Source organism: Pantherophis guttatus, chromosome 6 (assembly GCF_059756535.1).
Source record: "Pantherophis guttatus breed Tessera chromosome 6, ASM5975653v1, whole genome shotgun sequence".
Taxonomy (NCBI): Eukaryota; Metazoa; Chordata; class Lepidosauria; order Squamata; family Colubridae; genus Pantherophis; species Pantherophis guttatus.
Window position 1 is genome coordinate 42240641 of NC_142068.1, and position 23717 is coordinate 42264357.

The 23717-nt window shown below is 38.2% G+C and overlaps 1 protein-coding gene across 18 annotated transcripts in view; it reads left to right on the forward strand.

Annotated features, from left to right (window-relative positions):
- Positions 1–300: 300 nt before the first annotated feature.
- KIF1A (kinesin family member 1A) overlaps positions 301–23717 on the forward strand; it is a 100144-nt gene continuing 76727 nt past the window's right edge. For all 18 annotated transcript variants that reach the window (XM_034439686.3, XM_034439687.3, XM_034439688.3 and 15 more), the window contains exons 1-2: positions 301–519; positions 14214–14374. In XM_034439686.3, the coding sequence (XP_034295577.1) occupies positions 14269–14374 (106 nt within the window). In that variant the 5' untranslated portion in view covers positions 301–519; positions 14214–14268. The remainder of the gene's footprint in view (positions 520–14213; positions 14375–23717) is intronic.

Consider the following 23717-nt stretch of genomic DNA (forward strand, 5'->3'; position numbering starts at 1 on the left):
GTGTGGTCTTTGCTAAGATAAGGCAAGAGCTGGGAATGACTCAGATACCTCCTGGGTGTATGGCGAATGCAAGAGCAGTGTGATGGACTTTGAACGATTTCCCGAATGCTTTGGATAGTAGGGTACATTTGTATCCTACCGAGGGCGGAGAAAAGGGTCTCTTCCCCTTCCCATCTCACTTTGCACGGCTTCTCCCCTGGGACCACACGACGCAGTTCTGCAGCAAGGGGGCCGCCCTAACCTAAGCCAAGCTCCTCCTCCTGTTGGCTGCGGTCAACAGGCTGTTCTGCTCGTTCAGCCAATCAAACGGCGGGCAGGGCTAGTGGGCGGGGCGCTGGGTGAACCTGCAGGAGTCGCGCATCCCCAGAGAGCGCAGCATCAGTACCACAAGCCAGAGGAGACCGCCGTGAGACGCCCCTCAGCTCTGCTAGCCGGTGGGAACCACAGCCGGAGCTTTGCCAATGGTAGTGCCGGCCCCGGCCTCTCCCCGTCGAGAGCGGATTGCAGGAAGCCTTTGAGGTAAGCCGCAGCCCTTCCATTGTCCCGTAGGATTGATGAGCTACCGCCCTCCTCTTTCGCAGGGCTGGCTCCTGGGGGGTCGGAGCGGCGTGGGTGGGGGCGGCCCCGGAGCCGCGGATCTTAGGCGTTCTGCAGGGAATGCAGCGTCTAGTGGCGCATTGCTCTTCCTCGCCCGCTGGCTGGGTTTCAATGGAAGACAATGGGATGGAGCGGAGCGCGTTCCCGGCGGATGCCTCTTTGAATTCATTGAGGTTGAGCAACGGGGGTGTGTATGTGTGCTTGTCTAGTCATGGAGATCTGCACCCAGCCACTGTTTCCAGGAGGTATTAAAAAGCAACACAATGCCGTATATTTTTTATCCCCCCGCCTCCCTTAGAAGCAGAGCGTTTGGATTTGGGCGTCCATGTGTGTACCAGTGATGTCATGGCAGATAAGGGCAGCAGAAAAAAGACATTATAATGGAAAATGGTGGGGTACTAGCTCTTAGCAAAAGAAATTGTTTGTGGGCCAAGTAGTAGTCAGATGCCAAAGCTGATCTCCTTGCCTTGGGCTTTATTTTTTTTTTAATGGAGAAGCAAAACACCCAGTTATAAGGCCTTTGGTATAATCCAGCCTCCTGTGCTCTTTCATCATTCGTCATTCTTCTTGATCCATCAGAAGGAGGGAGACACCCTTTCTCTTTGGGCAGGTCCTAGGCTTTTGCTCTTCGGAGATACTCTTATTGTTAGTAGCAGGTTATTTGTTAGGTGAGCTTCTAAAATACATCCAGCCTGAAAAAAATATTGGTAATAAACACCACCCCACCCCACATTCCCTGCACCAGTGGCTGTGACTTAAGGCCATAAAGAGAATGCAGAGTCATGAGGACTGGGCAAGAACCTGCCAGTCCATGAAATGCATATCTGAACTGCATTAATCGCCATAATTAACTTAATTCCAGGGCTAGACCTAAGCACACTTTTTATCTGAAAAAGGATGGTGGTGGTGGGGGGGGCATCCAAAATGTCTGCTCTGTAGATAACAGATTAGTTTCATTCATATCTGTTTATGGAAAAGCCAGTTATTTATAATATTACTTTCTTTATGGATGTTCTACCAAAATCTTCCAAGGCATTTTAAAGGAAAATGGTAACATATGTAAATCATTTAAATATGCTATATTATAAGATTATACTGAAGAAGTTCTAATATTAGTTGACTAAAAGTGAGTGCTTTGTCATCTGACACAGCTGAGGAAGGGAAAAAGTCTTCAGAACCTTTTTTAAAAGAAGAGGTTTGGTATAAGCGAAGAACCGGGTGGTATATCATGTCAGCCATTTTACATGAATTAGAGAGCCTGCACTGCTGTAGCAACAGAATCAACACTGGATTAAATGCTGGTATTACAACACTACAGGATCCTATTATATCTTCCTAGTAAGTGTTTATTGTATACAACATGAAAACTATGCTCATCTTCTTTCTTAAAGAAAAATATCTGGTGGCATTGAAACTAACTTTTAAGAAGCCTTACATGTAAACAATACACACACACACACACACACACACACACACACAATGATATAAGTTGGTTGAATTTGGAAGTTTCTAAAGGAAAGGGGAATAAATTTAAACTATACGCATTTGTACTCTGATTAGATACATCACCTAGTTTATACATTGTAGGATAATACATCCATTGTCTAATAGTTCTAGAGAATGGAAAACTTGATGAGAAAATGGAAATGTTGCTTCCAAGAAGAAATGTTGCATCTTTCACAATAATTTTGGAATATTCTAGGCATAAGAAACATAGCAGAGGTGATATTTCTGGAAGGACAAATGTAGGGAGTGTTTAAAGGTCTCATAAGAAGTGATACAAGGCCATTTTAGAAACAGCTATATTGCAGAAATATGGCTAAATATATATTGACTTGAGCTAGTATGCTGGGACTTGAGTAACACATGTTTTTCCTTCCTTGAAGTCTAGTACAATTGGGTTTGGCAATATGAAAAAAGAGAATGCTTTATATTCCAGAGATATAAATAGTTAGAAATACAGGCAGAAGTAAATACAATAATTTTCTAAATTAATATGTGCATGCTATAGTTCCTGAACTGGGCAGACATTTGCCAACAGCATCTTCAGCATTGTGGATCTTCTGTAAATGCTTATGATACCTTTTGGGTGATTAATGACTGTCTGCTTTTCTCACTATCAGGAAAAAGGAAGGTCAGTTTAGGAATGGCCTGATGCAGTAAATTGAGCAAAAGGGTATATTTCACTCTGAATCTTACATAAGGCAGATAATCATTATGTAGAATGCGATTCTATAATTTCTCTTTTTGTCTCAATTTTTGTTTTGCTTCACCTTTTAATGCCACTGAAATAGTGACCATATTATTCATTTTGCAGCACAAACTTTGAGTCTTCTAAAAGATGCAAGTGAGAGTTCATCCACGATAGCTATTTGACAAGGTTACATTCTAGCCATACAATATTTTATCTTATTATTAATGAAGCTGCCAGTCTAAGACATAATGAAAAGAAATTAATTCAAGAGGTTTTTAATTATCAGAAATTCAAATAATGTAAGTTTCCATTTACAGTGGAAATATAGAGATTTAGGTCAAGCTTAGTGGTTTACACATTCTCAGTCTTACATCCATTTCAGCCTAGCGGGACTAGAATTATTGATAAGCTATTAGGTTAAGGTTAAATTCAACTAGTTAATGCATGTTCAGCTAACTGCACTCGAACAGGAAAAGTAGTATGTATGGCAGCATTTCCAGATCTCAGGCCTATCGCTATATTATATTTTCTTTTTATTGTATTAATTTTTGACCGCATTGTAGAAAATCAAAAACTGTTACCTTACAAATATTTAAATTATATTCATAGATATTATCTCTCTACATGTATTCTTTATATATATTTGATCCATAAATATAATATACAGTTCATATTAGAGAACCAGTGGAAATGTAAGGTAGTGCCTTATCCTGAATCATATTGTTGGTCCACTTAAGCTAGTATTAGATAGTTTGAGTAATATTAGATGTTCCTGGGAATGCTTGAGAATTAGCTTCAGATATTATATATGTAAAGCATGTAGTCTGCTGTTATGCTAAGGCTGCTTCCCCTACTTTTAATTCTTTATGGCATAAAAATGATCTGGGTGAAAAACAAATTACAACCTGAATTCATCAATAGAGTGAATTGGCTGCAAAAAAGGCAGGTGCTATATTGAACAAAGGAATGAGCTGTACAGGTCAGCAAAGATTTGTCTCAGCTAGAATGGTATGTCTAGCTTCTGATAACATTTTGTATGTAGAGCAAAAAACTGGCAATATTTCAAAGGAGAAGGGGAACAAATATTTCAATTTTTAAATATTTAAAAGAGTATCATTAAGATGTATGGGAATAACAATGCAACCATGTGTATATAAAAACATCATGTTACATGTAAGACTGTATGAGAGGAATCAAAAACATAGAGACTAAAAATAATTGGGCAATGGAAAAATGATCAAAATAAATTAGGATGTTTCTCCCTGAGATTTTAATTAGGCTGGAAATACCATCTGCTGAAAATAGTTGGAAACGTCATTCAATTATTGGGAAACTGGAATATCATCTGCGTCATTCAAATTAATAATATCTATAAGTACTAGGTGGGAGAGTAGCTATTAAACTAGTCTCCCTGCTGCATAGCAACCTCTCTGGTGAAATTTCTGTACTCTGTACTCTGTGCCTGGGCTAATGGTGAGAGTTTCCCAGGCTTGTAGTACTACAGGATTTTAACTTGCTTTCTCTGGTGGCAGAGTCTGAGATAAGAGTTCATGGCCACTATGATAGCCATGGAGCTCATCCAGGTCACCGAGGTTCTGACACATGACAAAAATCATATGACAGATTGTTTTTTTCTGTTGGGGCAGTGGCGGTATAATCTGGAATTGGGGGAACTACTTTACTCTCTGGTTGCCCTGCAGTTCACTCGCCATATGGAGGCTGGACCTATTTGATTAGTTTGCTCTACATGATTAATGGGGCCCAGTTGGGTCTAGAGGGAAGCTGGGGTTGTTTCCAAAGGTCTGATTCACAGTCCAAACAAAGTCTTGCTTTCTGTCTGGAATGGAGAGGCATTGGAGACCTTGGATGGATTGTGCCTATACAGCCACTCCTCCCTGAAGTTCTCTTGATTTACAGAGGAACAGGAGATGAAATGGGAAAAGAAATGCCTAGCATGCCATGACAGCAAGGGCAGTGAAATGTCCATATTTCCCCACACTTACTATGTCCACGGATAACTGTCTGGTAGCCTTGTTCAAGTTAATATGGATCCCCTTGGAGAGGGCTGAATTGGAAGTTCATCTACAAGATTGCTATGAAGAATATGCTAGTCATCTGTTAGATAAAGTTGTTTGGATTTATTCCAAGATGGACTACAGATTTCAGTAGGTCTTCTGGAGGTTTCTGAGGCTCTGAGCCTGGTTACCTGGGAGGAGTTTGAACCTGTTAGTCCTGTGGAAGTAAATCAGATTCTCGGAATTGTAAGCTTGGTCCTCTGTATATTAAACCTCTGTCTCTCCTTGCCTGCTAAGGCACCCAAGAGATGGTACGTTGTTGGGTTTGGTGGTGGTTAATTCTTCTTTGAGAGAGTAGGTGGTCCCACAATCAATTAAGGAAGTGATGGTGCTCCCCCTTCTCAAGAAGCCATTGATAGAGCCACTCATGCGGACATTTATCATTTACTTTCCAGAGTAGGTGGATTATCTATGTTTCTAGAGAAGTGGTCATGAAGCATTTTAGAACATGCTGAAAGAGTATTATCTGGACTTCTTTCAGTCAGATTTCAGACCTGAGTATGAGACTGAAACAGCATTGATTAAAAACTCTGGTGGAAGTGAGGTGTGGGTGGTATAGTACATCCATCTTGGCTCTGTTTGACCACTCAGCAGCAATCATGATATTCTTCTGGACAAGCTTTGGGATTAAGAGTGGGCAACACTGGGTTGTGTTGTTTCTCTTCATTCCATCAAAGCCAATTCCAGTTTGCATTGTTGACAGTGAAAGAGGTGTAGCCTGCAGCCCCTGCTTTTCAGATGCCTCAGGGCTCAACACTATTTAAACTTCTGTTTAAAATCCACATGAAACCACTGAGTGAAGTCATTTGCCTGTATGCGGATGATATCCATCTTTTACATCTCTACCCTGGGATGTGGAGATTGTCTTAGTGTCTGGAGATTGTGAGTTTTGGATGGGGAAGAACTGGCTTCAGCATAATATAACAAAACCAATTGGCTTTGGGTTTTAGAACCAGATTGGTTTTTCTCTCCCCAGATTAGGGAGGTGGCAATGTGGTTCTGGGAACTTTCTGTAGCCTTTTCCAGGTGTAGATTGGGCACTATCCCAATCAGAATTGGTGTGCAGTTTGGGGGTGTGCAACAGATGGTAGTTATGGCTAGGATGACTTTTTGCACAGCTTCATATTTATGCCAATTGTGTTCTTTCTTGGACAAGGAAGCTCTTTTCACGGTCACTCATGTCTTAGTCACCTCTCAATGGTCTGTATGTGAGGTTTGTCCTTGAAAATCATCCAGAGCTACATCTGGTTTAAAATATTGTGGCAAGGGCACTTTTGACTAGTGGATCCTCGAATGTTTCTGGGTACAATTCAGGGTGCTGGTGGTCAGCTATAAAGCCCTTCATGGCATTGAACTGGGTTATTTCTAGAATCACTTCTCCCTAATTATTTCTATTTATTAAATTCAACAGAATAGGCATGTTATCTGGTGGGACCAGGAAAAGAGCCTTTTCTGTCATTATGCTTGCCCTATGATCATCATACACATTCCTCCCTGAGCAGACTGATACTGTCCCTGAAGGCCTTTCACAAAACTTTGAAGGCATGTCCGTGTCCCCAGGCTTGGGGGTCAGATAATCATTTAGTCTATGTGAGATCAATCATGGCTCATTTGGGTTCTTTTACCTTGTTTGACAGTTGTGTATTTTATTTTTAATCTTGTGTTTTTAACTGTTTTTAGCTGCTTAAGAGTCACCATAGTGAAATGAATGGCCATATGAATATATAGATAAATAGAAATAAATAAATATTGCAGTGTATCATGTTATGTATATTATGTAGAAACTGCTTTGGTTAGTTTTTGTGATAACTTAAACTTCAAGACTTAAAATATTTCTTCATTTCAAATAATGTTGCCTTTTGAGTTTGGTTTAGTTTTTTTACAGTGGGAAATTTCCAGATGTGCTATAGTTTTAGCATTTCTGGCCAGCAATATTTGGTGGGAGTTGTGATTGGCACTTCTGGAGGACACCCAAGTTGTTAAAACTGGCCAACATTTGTAACTTTTACTTCACTTAACCATAGCAACTTGGTATAGACAAAGGAATGAATAAGTAGCAATGTTGAATGAAGTAAAATAAAGATCAACTGAATTATGCAGCCAAAGATTAGTTAGGTTACAGTATCATACTTCCTCTATAGTTGCAAATTGATTTCTTAATGAGCATTTACTGAATATAGGATGCTATCTCTTTTCTCTTTTCTATTATTTCTGTAAACAAAACAGAAAAAAGTCTGAAGAGCTATTGTAAAGCAACAACAATAAGGAAGACTTTGGCAAGGGGTGGGGGGAGCAGAAAATCGAGAAAGGAGCCAGCCCATCCTTCTTCTTCAGTTATGGCTCTGGCTCCAAGTCACCCACATCTAATCAGGCATCTTCAAAACCTCAGCAGAATTCAACAGTCTACAAAGTTTCACTCATTCTAAAAACTTTCTGGTGAAATAATAGCTTTGCTGATTGGGCAATATAGACAGAAAATAATGGATGTAATTAGGATCTGTATAGATAGTATTCTTTTAACTTGTCTGCTTTTGGTCTGGTTATGTTGTTGGATGTTTTGAGAGGGTAAGATTTTTATTCTTCTTTTTATTTTCTTCTTAGCGAATAGAATGATGTTACTCTGCCCAGTGCAGTGATAAATATTTGTCTCGTGCTCATTGGGCAGCAACTTTGAAAGTGATGTAACTCAGCACAGAAAGGATCAGTTAACACAAATTCCCTGCAGAAATTGTTTGCTTAGATATGTTGCTGAACTCTATCTCCCATCATCCTTCATTATAGGCAAAGCCAACTGGGCGTTGGAGTTGGAGTTCAACAACCTATGGAGGGCTACAGATTAACCTTGTGCTCCTATGGTAAAACATTGATATCAGTCCCAACTTATTTTCCACATTAATTCATTACGTCCAATAATGGAAGCGTCTTTCCCCAAAATGATTCCAGTTTCAGTATTTGTTTTGCAAGCAAACTGAAGATACCCAAAATATCGTAGCTGTGCAGTGATCCAATTTAAGGTTGCAGCTAGATTGGAAAGATAAATCTTTAAATCCCTCCCCAAATACTCTTTCTGTGTGTTAGAATCCCTTTTAAGAAAACAAAATTAAAAGGTCTGGGTGGCATTTGCAGAGGAGAATCATTGGAAATTATGACTTCGTGACAACCTTTCAGGGATACAGAGGATGTTATCATATCTCACCCCTCCAGTTCAAATGGCTAAACAATGTCAGCTCCTTAAGTCTCTCTTCATGAGACGAGTACTTCATTCCTAATTATCAGTATTGCCCTTCTCACAATCCTTTTTAGTTTGCCTTAATCTTTCTATCTCTTTTCAGGCAAACTTGCATTTGCAGGTATCTAATTGATCTGCCAAAGACATGTAGATACATAATTATTTTTCATTTTATTGCAACATATTTGGACATAACCACTGTAATGGTTTTTTTCCCTTTTTAAACAATGCATGATGTTTAGATGGTGCAGTATACTGGATAGCCTAAATAATAACTGCATTCTTCAGAGCTTGAACTTCCACAATAACCTTAAAAAGTAATTCAGTTTTTTAGTACAAAATTAAAACATATTCCTGATCAGAAGTCTATGAATGTGTGATCTTTATTGGTATAGTTGAAACATTTAGCAATATAGCATTTTACTTCTGCAAAAATCTGTTTACTCAAGGCTGATGATTGAAAAGTTAATCCACTTGTGCTTATTCTGGGCAGTTCTACGGTATCTCCATTTCCACTTCATTTCCCATACCGTCCCCAAACAGTTTAAAGTATACCTTAATAATCTTTACTTTTGCCAACCTCAAAACATATAAACTGTGCAGAGAATACCATGAACCAAACAATGCTCATCCTCCAACTGACCAATAGGAGAGTATAAAATAATGTAATCTATTTAGTCCCTCAAGTTTTTTTCAGTCTTGGAGTAACTTCCTCCCCACCCCAAAAAAGAAACCCTCAATCACCTCATTCCACACAAATGGGAAACAAAACTATTAGTACCTGCCAATCTCTGTACGTTTGTCTGGAAGTTTGCAAAAAAACCCTGAGAAGTTCATAGCTACCAACCTATCATTCTTACAGTAAGTTGCCTTATAAAACTTTGATGAGTTTTGAAGATGAAGTATTAGTGTATCAGCAATTTTGCAAGTTGATGCTTTCCCTGATAGATGTTCCATCAAATGAATATTTTGGATGGCAATGGTAGATTTCCAAATCTTTCTATGTGAATGTGATTCACATTCTGTAGGGCTTAATTTATGGACGGGCACTTTAAAATAAACCATGCTAGACTAATTCAGTAATAAGAGCATAACTTTCCATCAGTTTAGTGATGCCTGTAGGGTGGAACAATGGAGGTCTAAAATCACTTCTCACACCTTGACTCTGCCTCCTACTTCTTGGAATCACAGTAATGACTTCCAGCATCTATCTTCTAGGTAGTATCACACCTGGTGTCCTTCCCCACAACTCCGGCAGGTCAGAGAAATTAGAGGTTCCAATCCTTGTGCTACCCTCTTGCAATTACTGTGTAAAAGTGAAAATAAACATAATTGCAGCACTAATAAAATAAAGATTAAATTTAGTGCAGTTGTACTGTATGTACTGTACATATTATTTTTTATCCAGTCCTTTTGGATCAGATTTCAACCCACTTTTCACATTTCAATTACTTTTTGTTCTTCTGGAAGTTCTAAGATTTAATCTGGGGCTGATTTAATCTTTGCTCTTTTCTGTTCCCAAATCCATTTCTTCCTTGTCTCCCTTCTCCTGGAGTTTTGCTTACATTTTTCCAAAGAAATAAAACTTCATCTTCTTAGAAAGAGAGAAGTTGAAGGCCTTTTGCTTATACTTACCCATGTTTTGAGCAAAATGTTGGAGATATATCCTACATTTAGTTCCAGCATTGGGTAGGGTTTGATTAGATACCCTAGAAAACCTTCATCTCTTATGATTCTGTGGATCAGGAACAGTATGAAAGCAACCCAAATTTCTAGACAGTTATGATTTCTCCAAAATAGTTGAAAAGATATTGTATAGTTTATAGTAGTAGATACATATATTGGCTGATCTGAAAGTTAGTCCTTCTACGGTCAAAAATAAACAACCTGATACTAAATTATCTTGCCAAAATAAAGAACAGATGGGAATTGTATCTCCTGCCTAAAAGACATTTATTGATAGACTTTTAAGCACAGGAGAAAGAAGTGCAGCAAATTGGAACACCAAGTATTATAAATACTTGCAGAGTTGCAGTAGCTGTAATTCTTTTGTAATGGCTTCACTGTTTTGCTACAATAAATCTACTTTTCTGAATGTTCATGACCTAGGTAATACATTATTGCAATGCTTTGCCTTGACAGCCAAGAGAAGCATGACAGCTGTGTCTTGACTGTAATATTATTTTATATTACCTACATTCTTTCTTGTCCTAATTTGGCTGAATGCTGAATAGCAATACAAGTTCCACACAGTTTCTATTAAGCACATTAATCCACCAATCAGTGGGAATTTCATAGTATGGATATCCATATTCAGATTATTTTCCCTCTCTGTTCAGATCACAGTAATAATTTTAAGCATGTATGCAAGTGTATGTGTTCTTGTGAAAAAAATATATTTTATATTTGAGAGTGCTAGAAATGCTAGAAATATATAGGGTTCTTTTCACCTTGCTGAGTTGTCTACTTTAATACCAAAGTACAATTTTTTTTAACAATGAAAGTTGCTACTGTTCGCAATGAAATTGGTAAGCACAGGATTTATGATTACAACTATGATTACAGCTATGGGGCATTAATGCACAAGTAAATGTCAGGTTGCCAATTTATAATGCTTTATAAATAATGTTCATTTGCAGATCTGTACACACAGAGGAAATTCTTCTTGCACTGTGATTTAAAAAGTAAAGAGTTGTAAAGAACTATATGGAACTACCATCAGGGTGGTTAAATCCCAATTTAAATCATGATTTAAATCACTAGTAAAAAGGCTTGATTTAAATCAACTTGATTTAAATCATAATTTTTAAAGAGCAACTGTTATCTCTGTCCTGCAGTGGCTCCTCTGACCCACTGTTGACTCACTAACAGTCCCATTCACTTTAATGGGATGGCTGGTAATGCGGCAGTGACACAACAAGGTGAGGGATGTGGCGGGCAACAGGTAAGTGGATGCCCGCTAACAGGAGCTGTCATGATGGTTCTGAAATGACAGATGATCTTTAATATTATATTTATAAGCTGCTTAGAAGGTTTCACTTTCATTTTTACTGCTTGCCCTTCCTCCTCACACTTAGAGCCTGGAACCTAGAAGCATTTCTCTTCAAACAATCATACAGTTTATAGTGAACATAGATTTGCAAAATAGTGGGATAAAGGAATATTCCTGAACTTTGTTTTATGATTTATCTCATGGTTACTGTGAAATTTTGTGAATGCATCAATGCAGTGCATGTTATCTCAGCTTGCAGAGCTTGGATTCATTGACTGAGGTTACAAAAAATGTAAATATTGCAGAATATACAGCCTCATGCTACATAACTAAGCTCCATTTCATGCTGAATAAACTAAATTATTAATGTATCTTAAATAGTAAACTATCTTTAGATAGATTTTTTTACTCCAAAAGCATTTTATTAAAATAAATTTGATAAAAATAAAAAAATCCAATTTTTAATTTAAAAAAAAAAATCATTGATTTTTATCCACCCTGACTACCATAGTTTCAAATGAAGTTTCTGTATGTGAAGAATCTGAAAAGTAGATACTAATGTTCTAAAAAGTATTGACCCAAATGGATGTTCAGGAAGGAATGGTGAACAGACAGGAGTAAAAAAAAAAAAAACAACCCATGAACTAAGTCATCCCTCCAAAAGAGTGGAAACGAAGTGCTGTGGATTCTGGAATCTTCCGAGACCTGCACTTCTGTTCTCAGTCCTCATGACTAAACATATTAATCTTCTAAAGAAAAAAATGATTGAAAAGATGATACAATGTGGCCTAGTGACTAAAGGATGATGACAGTATCTGGTAATGATCCATTAATATTAAAAGGTCTGCCTGGAAACAGCTATTGATTCTGCAGCACAGATATCTTGGTTGTTCCCTCTGGAATCTTCCTTTTTCCCCTCTTAAACTTCCTAGCTTCCACAGAAGATGCTGGATGTGGCTAAACTGAGTGCTCACTTAATTATTCATATTGAAAACAAGTCTGGAGGTGGGCCTTGGAGGCTTAGCTCAGTTATTCAGATATGCAGGGAAAGCAGGCTTTCTTTGATTTTATGCCAGCTTTTGTAAAAGGCATCAAAAATATAAAAGGGGAAAAAAAGACTTGAATGTTGTGGTCTTCCTTTTGAGCAGTCTTATATAATTCTGGAATGTTATGACCTCTCCCTGGCCAACATTAGGGAGAATTCAAGTTTGCATTTTTAAAAACTAAATAATTATCAGAAAGATGGGCAGAATTGGTTATTGTTCCTTATAGAAAGAGAATATCCACATAGACTCTGCTCCTCAAAAGAAAAATACATGACAGAAACACTTGCCGCCTTCTTGTTTGCAGCTACAGAGGACATAAAGCAATGGCTGCTGTTTTCCAGTGACGTCTTTGTCAATAACCTTTGTGCTTTGTTCAAGCAGCTGTCAGACCAACTTTTTTGGAGGCCCCTAAAGCTGTTCAGCCTGTCATTTGTTGTTGTTCTCTTCCCCGCCCCACTCGCCCTCTGTCCAGTTGCTGGTCCATGGCTAGTCAAAAAATACTGAGGCTCTCTCTAGAAAACTGGGTCATGGGGGCATCTGCAAAGTAACTAGTACCACAGAGACTCTTATTAAATATTCCCTACTAAAGTAAATGTTGCAATATGATTCATCAGTTTTGTTATGGACATTTTGCTTTTCAACTGCCAGAATGTAATGTAATGTATCCTACATTACAAAGTGCATTGATAATAGATTTTATTAGTTCTCATACTTTAGGAAATTCTAATGTTCTCCACCTCTTTTGAGACTGCAGCTCAGAATTCCAAACCCATAATCAGAAAAGAGTCAGATTGGTTAACAATCTTTGCAACTGCACTCATACCTTTGGAGGGCACTAGGGAAGGCATAAATATGTGAATCTTTCATATATTTAATATATGAGAACACAAACAGTGGGACCCTTCCACACATACAGTAGCACTGGTAATTTTGCAGAGATTCTGGAAACATTTTGGGATGTTTTGGATAGGCAGATATTTGAAGACAATTTATTACTAATTGGCAGGCAAATATATATATATCGTTAATAATTTCACTAAAGTTTTAAATTTTAATGAGGGTATTGACCATAGTTTATTGAGTAAACCACCATTGGCTGTATTCATGCAACACTGGGTGTCTTTGGGCCAGTCAGTCTCTCTCTGCCCAGATTGTTGTTGTGGGGAAAATAGGAGGAGGAAGGTATGTTGGATATATCCAATATCTCAGGGGTTGTCACAAAGAAGAGGGAGTCAAGCTATTCTCCAAAGCACCTGAGGGAAGAACAAGAAGCAATGGGTGGAAACTAATCAAGGAGAGAAGCAACTTAGAACTAAGGAGAAATTTCCTGACAGTTAGAACAATTAATCAGTGGAACAACTTGCCTCCAGAAGTTGTGAATGCTCCAACACTGGAAGTTTTAAAGAAGAAATTAGATAACGATTTGTCCAAAATGGTGTAGGGTTTCCCTGCCTAGGCAGGTGGACTAGAAGACCTGCAAAGTCCCTTCCAACTCTTATTATTCTATTCTATTCATATGTTCTTCGACTTGGGTTGTTTGTAAAAATAATAAAGTTGGGATACAAATAAATAAAAATAAACACGCTTAACCAAAATTATACAAACCATATTATGGCTTAATGCACTGTGTAAATCAGTCCTTTACCTCCTGATTATGCAACATTAATTTGAAAGAGGGAATTAAAAGAAATAAAGTTAACTGGTGGTCATTTATAAAAGTAATAGAAATGTAATATTTCTTTTGAGTGGGCGGCCTCTTAGGCATGCCTACCTGGATACAATTTTCATATAATTATCTTTATTTCTGTAAGTACCAATGACTTGTTGCAATCTTTTGAAATTACTCATTGTTTGGAATTCTCTCCGGTTGGCTTTATTGGGGTGAGTTTTACACTACACTTAATAGGCTTGTATTTTGCTTTAATCAAGAAGAAGTTTGAATAGCTTACATTCCAGTCTACAATAAGAAAGATAGAACAATCATAAGAACAATCTGAACAATACAATAAATCATCATGCTTGAGGACAGGTTGAGCTTCAAGAGACATTCTTTCTTAACACCTTTTTAATTCCTTCCTAGGACATTTTAAGGAGTAAAATCCTAACAAGAGGATAAAAATCTGCAGTTCACCAGGATGGCAGGAGCCTCAGTAAAAGTGGCAGTGCGGGTGCGTCCTTTCAATTCCCGAGAAATGAGCAAGGATTCCAAATGCATCATACAAATGACAGGAAACACCACAAGTGAGTAACTTCTCCGTCATTTTCTACTAGGTACTTCAAATTGCATTTGAGCCTCTTTTCTTCCGTTTGTGATTAATATTAATCAGAGGGGATGTGAAAGAGTTTAGTTAAAGAGATTTTGTAATTTACTATACAGATAGTAGAAAAATTCAATCTTTTATAAAGCTAAACATTGCTTTACCAAGCATTGTCCTGTGGGGAAAATATATAACTATTTTGATATGGTTGTTGCCATGATACCATTTCCTAATAATGGCAGGAAGTTGGATCAAATAGGAATCTGAAGCCTTTTTCTGCTTCATGTAGAGACAGTTCTAACTATAACATTATACAGTGCTCAGGCATAATTTTGAATAATTGTATTTTCTAAGTAGAACAGAATGATCAGGTTTACTCTGCAATATTTGAAGAGAGAGATGGGGTAGAAGAGTGATGACGAACCTTTTAGACACCGAGTGCCCAAAATGTGCACACACATGCCCAAACTGAAAGTTGCATGCGTGCGCATGCATGCATGCATGAACGGACATGCACGCATGCGCAGCAGAGACCCAAAGACCAGCTGGCCGGTGGAAGGTGGGGCATACCAACACCGGCAGTGCAGCAAGAAGTAAGATCTTTTTCTTTCGTGAGCTTCTGTTTTGTCGATTGTAGGGAAACAGAAGGTCACAAAAGAAATGCCATGGAGTTTTGACCTGGGCCAACGGTGCACGTGCCAGCAGAGAGGGATCTTTGTGCCACTTCTGGCACACGTACCATAGGTTCACCATCATGGGGTAGAAACTCCAATTTCCTGGACAGTAATTGGGAAGTTGTTGAAAATGAACCATTCTCCTTTGAGCTGGACATTTTTCATTTGGCAAGCATAATGTTGCAAGGTCATTTAGAGTTTTCCTCCAGCCTCTATATTAATCAGTTAATTAAACATCAGCATTGGCATTAATATTGACACTAAATAATCGCTATTAAGGTAAACCATAAAATCCATCCAAATTTGATAATTGCAGTTCCAGCTTCTGAAGTCTTGCTACTTTAACTTTATTTTTTTTCTAATATGACAAAGAGGCTTTATTAATCCATAACTCAATTGTTACATTCTGTAGAGTTTTCCAAGGTTGCACAATTATTAATTTGACTGCTGTAATTAAATAATCAATTCCTGATTGTAAAGCTCATTATCTGGTCCTCTAAATAAATGTAACAAGCTTAACTCTGGAGAGCATTTAGTTCTTTGTTTGGTGATAATATTTGTTTCCCCAAAAATTCTTCCTCTCCCCAGCCAGACATAGAAGAAGTAGGACAGGGCAGAAGAGTTGTGGGGTTCTTGATTTCTCAGTAAACCTCTTAAAATAATATATTTTTAAGACAATCTACAGTGTTGTTCCTGGCATCTGCAGACTGCGTTAACCCCGCAGACTGTGTTAACCCCACAGACTGCTGACTGCAAAACCTTTCCCCCCCTGCAGGACAAAGGCATCTAAAGCAGAGGAAAATAGTCGTTAATTCTTTCTGCTAGATACCCTTCCTTTTTGTAGTTTAACGGGCTTGCGGTTCTGTATTGAATAGGAATCTTCCACCATGGCTGTGGAGCATAATTGAAATAAAAAAATGGGTACAGGAAGAAGTACATCCTTGCATTGGTGGAGGCAAGACTAGGCAATGTCAGCACTGCAAATGCAAAGCTTTGTATGATTAATCTGCCAGCAGCCTGCATCATAAACTGCTCCTAGTCACAACTCCACACGTACATAATAAGTGGCTAAGGTACTTTGTGTTGGTAAAAAAACATTTTCTCCTTGCCCAGCTGAATTTCAGCTGCTCAGTTATTTTAGTGTATTTTATTAAATTAGAAGTAAAAGGAGTAAAAGGACCCTAAGAGGCAGATTGCTCACGTTTTCACCCTTACAGTGCCCAGACTTCATATAAGATTGACTGCTATTTGTGGAATCTACTATAGCCCAGTTTCCAGATAACTTTCAAAATTCTCTAATTTTTTAAAATTTTGGATCCCTGTTTCTTAGTAGGTAACTGTGGGCCATAGCGTTTGCTCAGCTTCTGATTCTGCCATTACTCCTTTATTCTAATGTTAGGCTATTCTTAATGCTATTTTCCTTTCTGTCACAAAGTGCCAGCTGTTATAATGGTATACTCCTAAAACCTTTTTATGCCCATGATGGTTTCTTTTGATTGAACGTCTAGGTTTTATGGCCAAGTTTCAGTCACAAGCTATGGCTTCTCAGATCTTCTTCTTTCCCTCTCTCTTCTCCCAGCTGCTGTAGGGACTGGACTTTTAGGCGTATTGTATAACAGATAGGAGTGGAGGCTGATAGAAACAGGGAAATAAACAATTGAAGAAATTCTAGATTCATTTGTCTGCTTATCTGGCAGTTTTGAAGGGACAATAGAAATCTCTAGATTGTGGCCTGGCAACCCTATGCAGAAATTTATAAAGAAATATGATTACTCGATATTAGGCTGTGCTTAATATTATCTAGAGAGGACTATTAAAAGTGTTTATCCGGTAGTGTGCTTTTACTATGGAAGTTATCACCAATTTTGTTTACTGCAAGCAAGCAATATTAGGAAACTGGAAAATAACTTCTATTATTTAGGGAGAATGAAGAGTATATCTGTCTTGCAATTGGGATATGGAAACACAGAAAATACAAAAGCTGGAAGTAAAATCAGGAAACAAACAAACAATCAAGTAAATATACTGTTCAACAAACACTGAATCAAATAATTATCTACATATTAGAAATGTTCCATCTAGAAATGATTACTCTAGATCTGAGACAGAATGGAGTGTTGATATCAATAACAACCGTATTTGCTTTGTGCCTATACAAGCCTTGGTAGAACTTAAGCAGAGAGTATAGGATTGGTATGGGATTTAGACATTCAGATAGGTAGAGACAAACTTTCCCATTTCCCCTACAGATTAATTGCTCTTTGCCCTTAGATATTTCCAAATGACTTCTATAAGATTCTGTGTGTCCCACATAGAAAAGTTTTCTCCCTAGCTCATATACTGTAAATGATCTTCATCAATATGCCAAACTTCTATGTGAAGGACAAGTATGTATTTGCTGAAACATAGAGGTTGAGCTCCTTCTGAAGTGCCCACTATACTCTCTTTGGTGTTCAAAGTTAATATACCCCCTTTGAGCCTGATATTCTATTCATGGAGATTGAGGTATCCTTACAATACAACCAATTTCAAAGGCAGTAACAGAATTTTTTTCTACAGCCTTAACTTTGCCTGCAGATAACTGGCTATGAGACCCTCTAGCTTAAGTTGAGCCTTCAGAAACCATTGGGATTATTGCTGGTATACCACTTTTCCTGTTGCCAAACATCATCTCTGCTTCTGTTTTCCATTGCCAGTTTAGTGGTGGAGATCCCAAAGATTATGGTCCTTGGTGACTGTAACTTGCCTGGCAATGTTGAATCTGTGCTGGCTCATGAGTTCATGGCCTCCATGGCAACCAGGGACCAGTCACAAATGATCAAAGGTCCAATGCTGTCTGTGTGCTGATTTGGGGTGATTTTGGTTTTCCAAAGATCTCTGGGAGATGAAATACTAAAAGCAATGACTGTAGTGTTCTTGGAGAAAGACAGGAGTGAATCTGATTCAACATCTGGGCTTATGTCATTGCAATAAGACTAGTGAGATTTTGCTATTGCTCCACCTTATTGTGTCATCTGATAGCCATTCCTTACTAGTGGGATTAAGCACAGGATCATCTAGAGGGCTGTAGTGAGGAATATGAATGCTGACAGAGTCACTCAAATGTGGTCCAAGTCCAAGTGAGTTGTCCAGGGCCCAGTCTTGTGATATTATCTGAGCTTGAGTCTGAAACACCCATGGAAGTGGTCAAGGTCCTTATATTTGTTAGTTTGGGCATCTTTTTGTTAGATCCTGGTCCCTTATGGATTATTAAGGCAGTCCAGAAGATGACCATAGGGTGGGTTCATGCAGTGGTTTCATTCTCTTTGAGAGATGGTGTGATTCCACTTGTAGGAGGCAGTGGTATGACTTTTCTTCAAGAGGTCATCTTTGAATCCTTCTGTGTTGGATAATTGTCAGCCAGCTTCCAATCTTTCCTTTTTGGGGAAAATTATAGAAACAGTGGTTGGACAACAGCTACAGAGGCTCTCAGAAGAAATGTATTATATGAACCAGTTTCAGTCTGGTTTCAGACCGGGTACAGAATGGAAACAGTGCTAGATCTGATTGTTGATGACTTTGGTTGATCACCTTCTTGATGGTTGATGATCTATCAGCAGCTTTTGATGTTGTCAACCATAATACCCTTCTAAACTGGTTGTGGGGGGATTGTGGGGTTTAGGAGTAAGAGCCACTTGCTCTAATGGTTCACATCGTTCCTCAGCAATTGGTTGAACTCAGTGTTGACTCAGGGGACAGAATACCTCCATGGCCTTTCACACAAGGGGTATCCTAGAGCTCTATGTCCTATTCTGTTTAACACCTATATGAAATTCTGGGCATGGTCATCTGCTAGTTTAGGACTCAGTATCATCAGTATAATGATAATGTCCAGCTCTATATCTCAACATCGAACTGCACAGATGAAGCTGTTGATATGTTGACTAATTCAGAATGGGATGGAGGTTGTTCAGAATGGGATGCAGCAGACTTTGACACAATCCTGACAAAACCGAATGGTTGTCTTCCACCCTCTGGAACAGCATCTCCTCCCCTGACATAAGGGCTGTCTGTTTTAGGGTTCTGAAAAACTCATAAAACTTGGCTTTGGTCCTAGGCTGGGGTTGATGTATTTATGTATTATTGTATATCTGGGACCTCTGCTTTGTCTCATTTATTTTGTTTATAAGACTGGTTTAATATAGTCTGATGTTTTATTGAATTGTCCAGTTTTGTATGCTGCCCAGAGGTTCCATTGGAACTGTACAGCTAATAAATATGAATTAATGAATGAATAAACAAATAAAATGCACACTGTTTATTTTATCCCTTATTAAATACTGTGGAGTGCAGAAAAAAAGGAAGAGGAAAATTAGAGGTAATACTTCTGCATTCCCATTTCTCAGCCTCTTGCTTCTGCCACAAAAAGCTGGTTCACAGCACTATATTTTTTATTCAGTTGAATGGTTGTCCTCTTTTGGGGGGTGTTTGGGATTACTAATTCTGGCTTTCCTTTTAACAAGCCTGAATTTTCTTCCTCTTTCAGTTTTGTTTGCATTACTTTTTTTCTATTAAGAGTCAGATAAGGCAGTATCTGCAGGTTTATTCAGGGATTAAAAAAAGAGCTGTGTATTGTTTCCAGAAGATCATTAACATTCTTTCCCCAAAGCAAGATCTTCTCAGCCTGCAACTGAATGTGATGAAAAAGCAGCTTCTATGCCTTTTTCTCTTTCCCTGCATTTGATCTGACTATTACAACATTTGGAGCTCCTTTTTAACAAAAAGTAAATCTGTATAATTTGGGTTGTCATACAGTTAGGCAATGCCTTAGTTTCCAAACTAAGATCCAAAAGTTTCTTTTCAAAGTCAGACATATGCAGCAATATTTGGTCAAGAACTCAATATTTTTTTAGGTTCTACCTAAAATCTTTAGCCCCTTCTTGTATTGAGTTTTAAAATCATGAAATTGCTTATCTGTATTATGTCTTCCAAAAACCAAAAAAGATCCATTTCCCACAAGAAGTGGTTTGTTCTCTGTAATTAATTCCAAAGTCTTATTATAAAATATTCTAAATTTAATAATAATAATAATAATAATAATAATAATAATAATAATAATAATAATACATCACACAGTCCTAAATGCTTGGGTAATGTTCGACTAGTGATTTGTGATATGAAATCCAGCATGGTTATCTCGTTTGCTGTGTATACTGTCATTTTTGTGTATATAATAATAACTTTATTGTCATTGTATGTGTATACACAGTATACTCATACAAAGAAATTCACTTAACACCCAAAGACCAGGTCCAACACACATAACAATCCCCAAACACACTCCCACCCACCACAATTCCCCACCCCTAAACCACCCAAACATCCACACAACAGACCAAGTAATGCTGTCCAACAGCTCACTGATGGTGGCCCTTTAGTTCATTGTTGAGTGCAATGAATTTATCTGGATCCTTAGTCCATTTATAACTTTTAAAAATCAAAATCTTAGTTTTTGCTGTTCATTTCAGATTCTTTATGTTCTTAAGCTTTTAATTATTTTTTCTTTTATTCAGAGTTGAAAATAAACTATGCAATGAAGACTTTTCAAACATTGTTCTGAAGATCTATAATAGCTTTAAAATGCTTATTAGACGATTTCTGAAAGTGATTAGAAAATTAGGTTTGTGAACTTACTGTCCTCTAAAAGGTTTTGCTGTAGTTGCAAGCAAGATAGGTAATCCCTTTGTCTGGCAGCATTCAAACCTGTGGAAAACTGCTGTTCTTTTGTCCTCACAAGGAGAAGCCACCTAGAGCACATATGGGCAATCTCCCAACCTCTCCTTATCCAGAGAGGTTCCAAGGTTCCTTGGTTTTTGCTGTGGCTGTTGGTTCTGCTTTTGCTGAGCAATCTTCAGTTTGCCATATCTTCCCTGGAAGTCCCCAGGGTGTATTAGATCACAATATTTTGTAACCGAAGAATGCAGCATCTGCGGTTGCTATTATCTTTTGATGTGGTTTCTAAAACGAAACCTGAAATATGTTAGTTTATTTCAGTGGCGGGATTCAAATTTTTTTACTACCGGTTCTGTGGGCATGGCTTGGTGGGCGTGGCAGCGGAAGGATACTGTAAAATCTCCATTCCCTCCCCACTCCAGGGGAAGTTTACTGCAAAATCCCCATTTCCTCCTGATCTGCTGGGACTCGGGAGGCAGAGAATAGATGGGGGTGGGACCAGTCAGAGGTGGTATTTACCAGTTCTCCGAACTACTCAAAATTCTCCAGAACTGGTCAGAACCTGCTGAATATCACCTCTGGTTTATTTATTTTCTCTTCCCTAAAGTGGCCATTTTCACCTCTGAAAAAAAGGAAAATGTGTGCCCCTAAATAAATAAAAATAGAGAGATTTGCATAAAATGGATTTGCATAAAATAGCTTGTGTTCATTAAAAAAAAGACGCCTATTTAATCTTCAGTGGAGAAGATGATAGGCCTTCTTTTTTATGCCCAGCTAGTTAAGGAGGGGTGGACTGGTTTGGTTAGGGTTGAGCAGGAGGTCAACCTTCTAGTTTTGTCTATAGTTTTCAGATTCAGCCAAGATTGAGTAAGTGTTGTCTGATGAGCTGGGCTCATAGATAAGATTGTTCTGCAAAATGTTGTTGTAATGAGCCTATTAAACTTTACAGTGAAAAATCAGAAAGAACATTGGTTTATAAAGTTATGACCTTTATTGTTTGTACAATTATGTTTAGAATATGAATAATAAAACGAGCTCGAACTCTGGGTAAAGGAAGCCAAATGTGATTTAATAGATATAACAGAGGCCTAATGGGATCAGTTCCATGATTGGAACATAGCAGTTGAAAGATGCAATTTGGCAATTTGTTCAAAGGACCAGTAGAATAGGAAGAATAATATATTCATTCCTCTTCAGATATTCAAGTAAATGAGCTTGGCAATGCTACAGAAAACATCTGAGATAGAGAAATAAAAACAGTGCTGCTTTTATTTATTTATCCGCTGATCATCCAACAACAGATGTGGATTATGCTTTTTAAAACTAATTTCAGTATCTCAAAGAGGCATGATTAATTATGCCAACATCTGTTGGAGGACAAACTCTGCCAAATATGACCCTTCCTGAAAATTCCTAACTTTTCTTTCAGAGGTTGAAGGAAAGGACAAAATGATCAGCTACCCTAACCTAGTAGTAACCTGTAAGGAAGAATTAGTTGGTGGAAGTAGCAGGAAAATTGAAGGAAGTGATCTTGAAGGACTTGGTTTTAAGACAAACAATGGCCAAATTCAGAAAATCAGAATTTTAAAAAACCCTGAGCAATGATAAATAGAATTCCATAGGAATATGTGGGGAAAAACTCAGATGGTTGGGAGTTCTGAAAAAAAGGGGAAAAAATTCAACAGTAAGTAATTCCAGTAAGAAAAAAAAATAGAGGACAACAGAAGAAACCAATGTGGCTGTTCAAAATGATTTGTGAAGATTGAAAACCAAAGGACAGAAGCCTAAAATTGCAGGGAAGATGTTAGCTGTGGTTCAGAATGAGCTTGGTTTATGAAGGATGCTATGAATAGCAAGAAGAGCTTCTTTAGAGTTATTCAAATAAAAGAAAAGAAATGGATCACTGCAGTAATCCTTGATTTACAAGTCGTCACTTAGTGACCCCCCCCCCTGCAGTCATGTGATTTCATTTTGGGTGCTTGGCAACTGGCTTTCTTTTGCCAGAAACAGGTGTTTACTTCCAGTTTCCAGCAAATAATGTCCATTGCAGTCAGTGGATTGACTTAATGATTGCTGTGTTCACTTAATGACAGCTGTATTTGCTTTACAACCACCCACATTTACACAACAAAAAAGGTAGTCAGCTTGGGTGTAGTCAAATGGTGACTTGCTTAATGACTGGCATGATTTATAATTGTAATTGTGGTCCTAATTATGGTCGTACACTGAGGAGAATCTGTGTATCAGCTGTTCAATGCAGGTACTCCTTGACTTACAACCATAACAGAGTCTAGAACTTCTGTTGTATGTCATGATGGTCGTAATTTGTGGCATCCATGTGACTGACATGGTTTTGTGACATTTTTGTGGTGGTCATTAATTTTTTTAAAAAAATTAAAGGAGTGGCCTGATCCCTTGCTTCTACTTTGTCCTGGAGGTAGACTAGGGACAATCTGTTTGTTAGTGAGGTTTATCTGTGGTTCTTTGGAACCTTGCTATGAGATTTTATATTTTATAAGTTCCCAAATTTCCATTAGGAGCGGCTGCCCTACCTCCAACCCTGAGTATCAGAGGAAAGTAAGCTTGATGAGGAAAAACTGAAAGCTGGTGAAGAAGAGGGCTCTTGGGGATTAGAGAAAGGAAAATCTTTCCCCCAACCAAAGTGATTATTTGCCTTATGAGCCTGGATCATTAACCACAAAAGCACAGGGGTATCAAACTGGCATATCAAACCGGCAGCCCGCAGGCCGGATGTGTCACGTACAGGCAACCACAGCTCCGTGAAGGGGAAAAACATTGTAAAACGTCAGATGACGGCAATGTGACGTAGCGAGTTTGACACCTGTGCACTAGGATAAGGTTGCATTCCTTTTAGATTCTAAATTTTGCCTATTAGAGCAAATGGAATATATTCCAACAAAATATTTATGGGTTCATGAC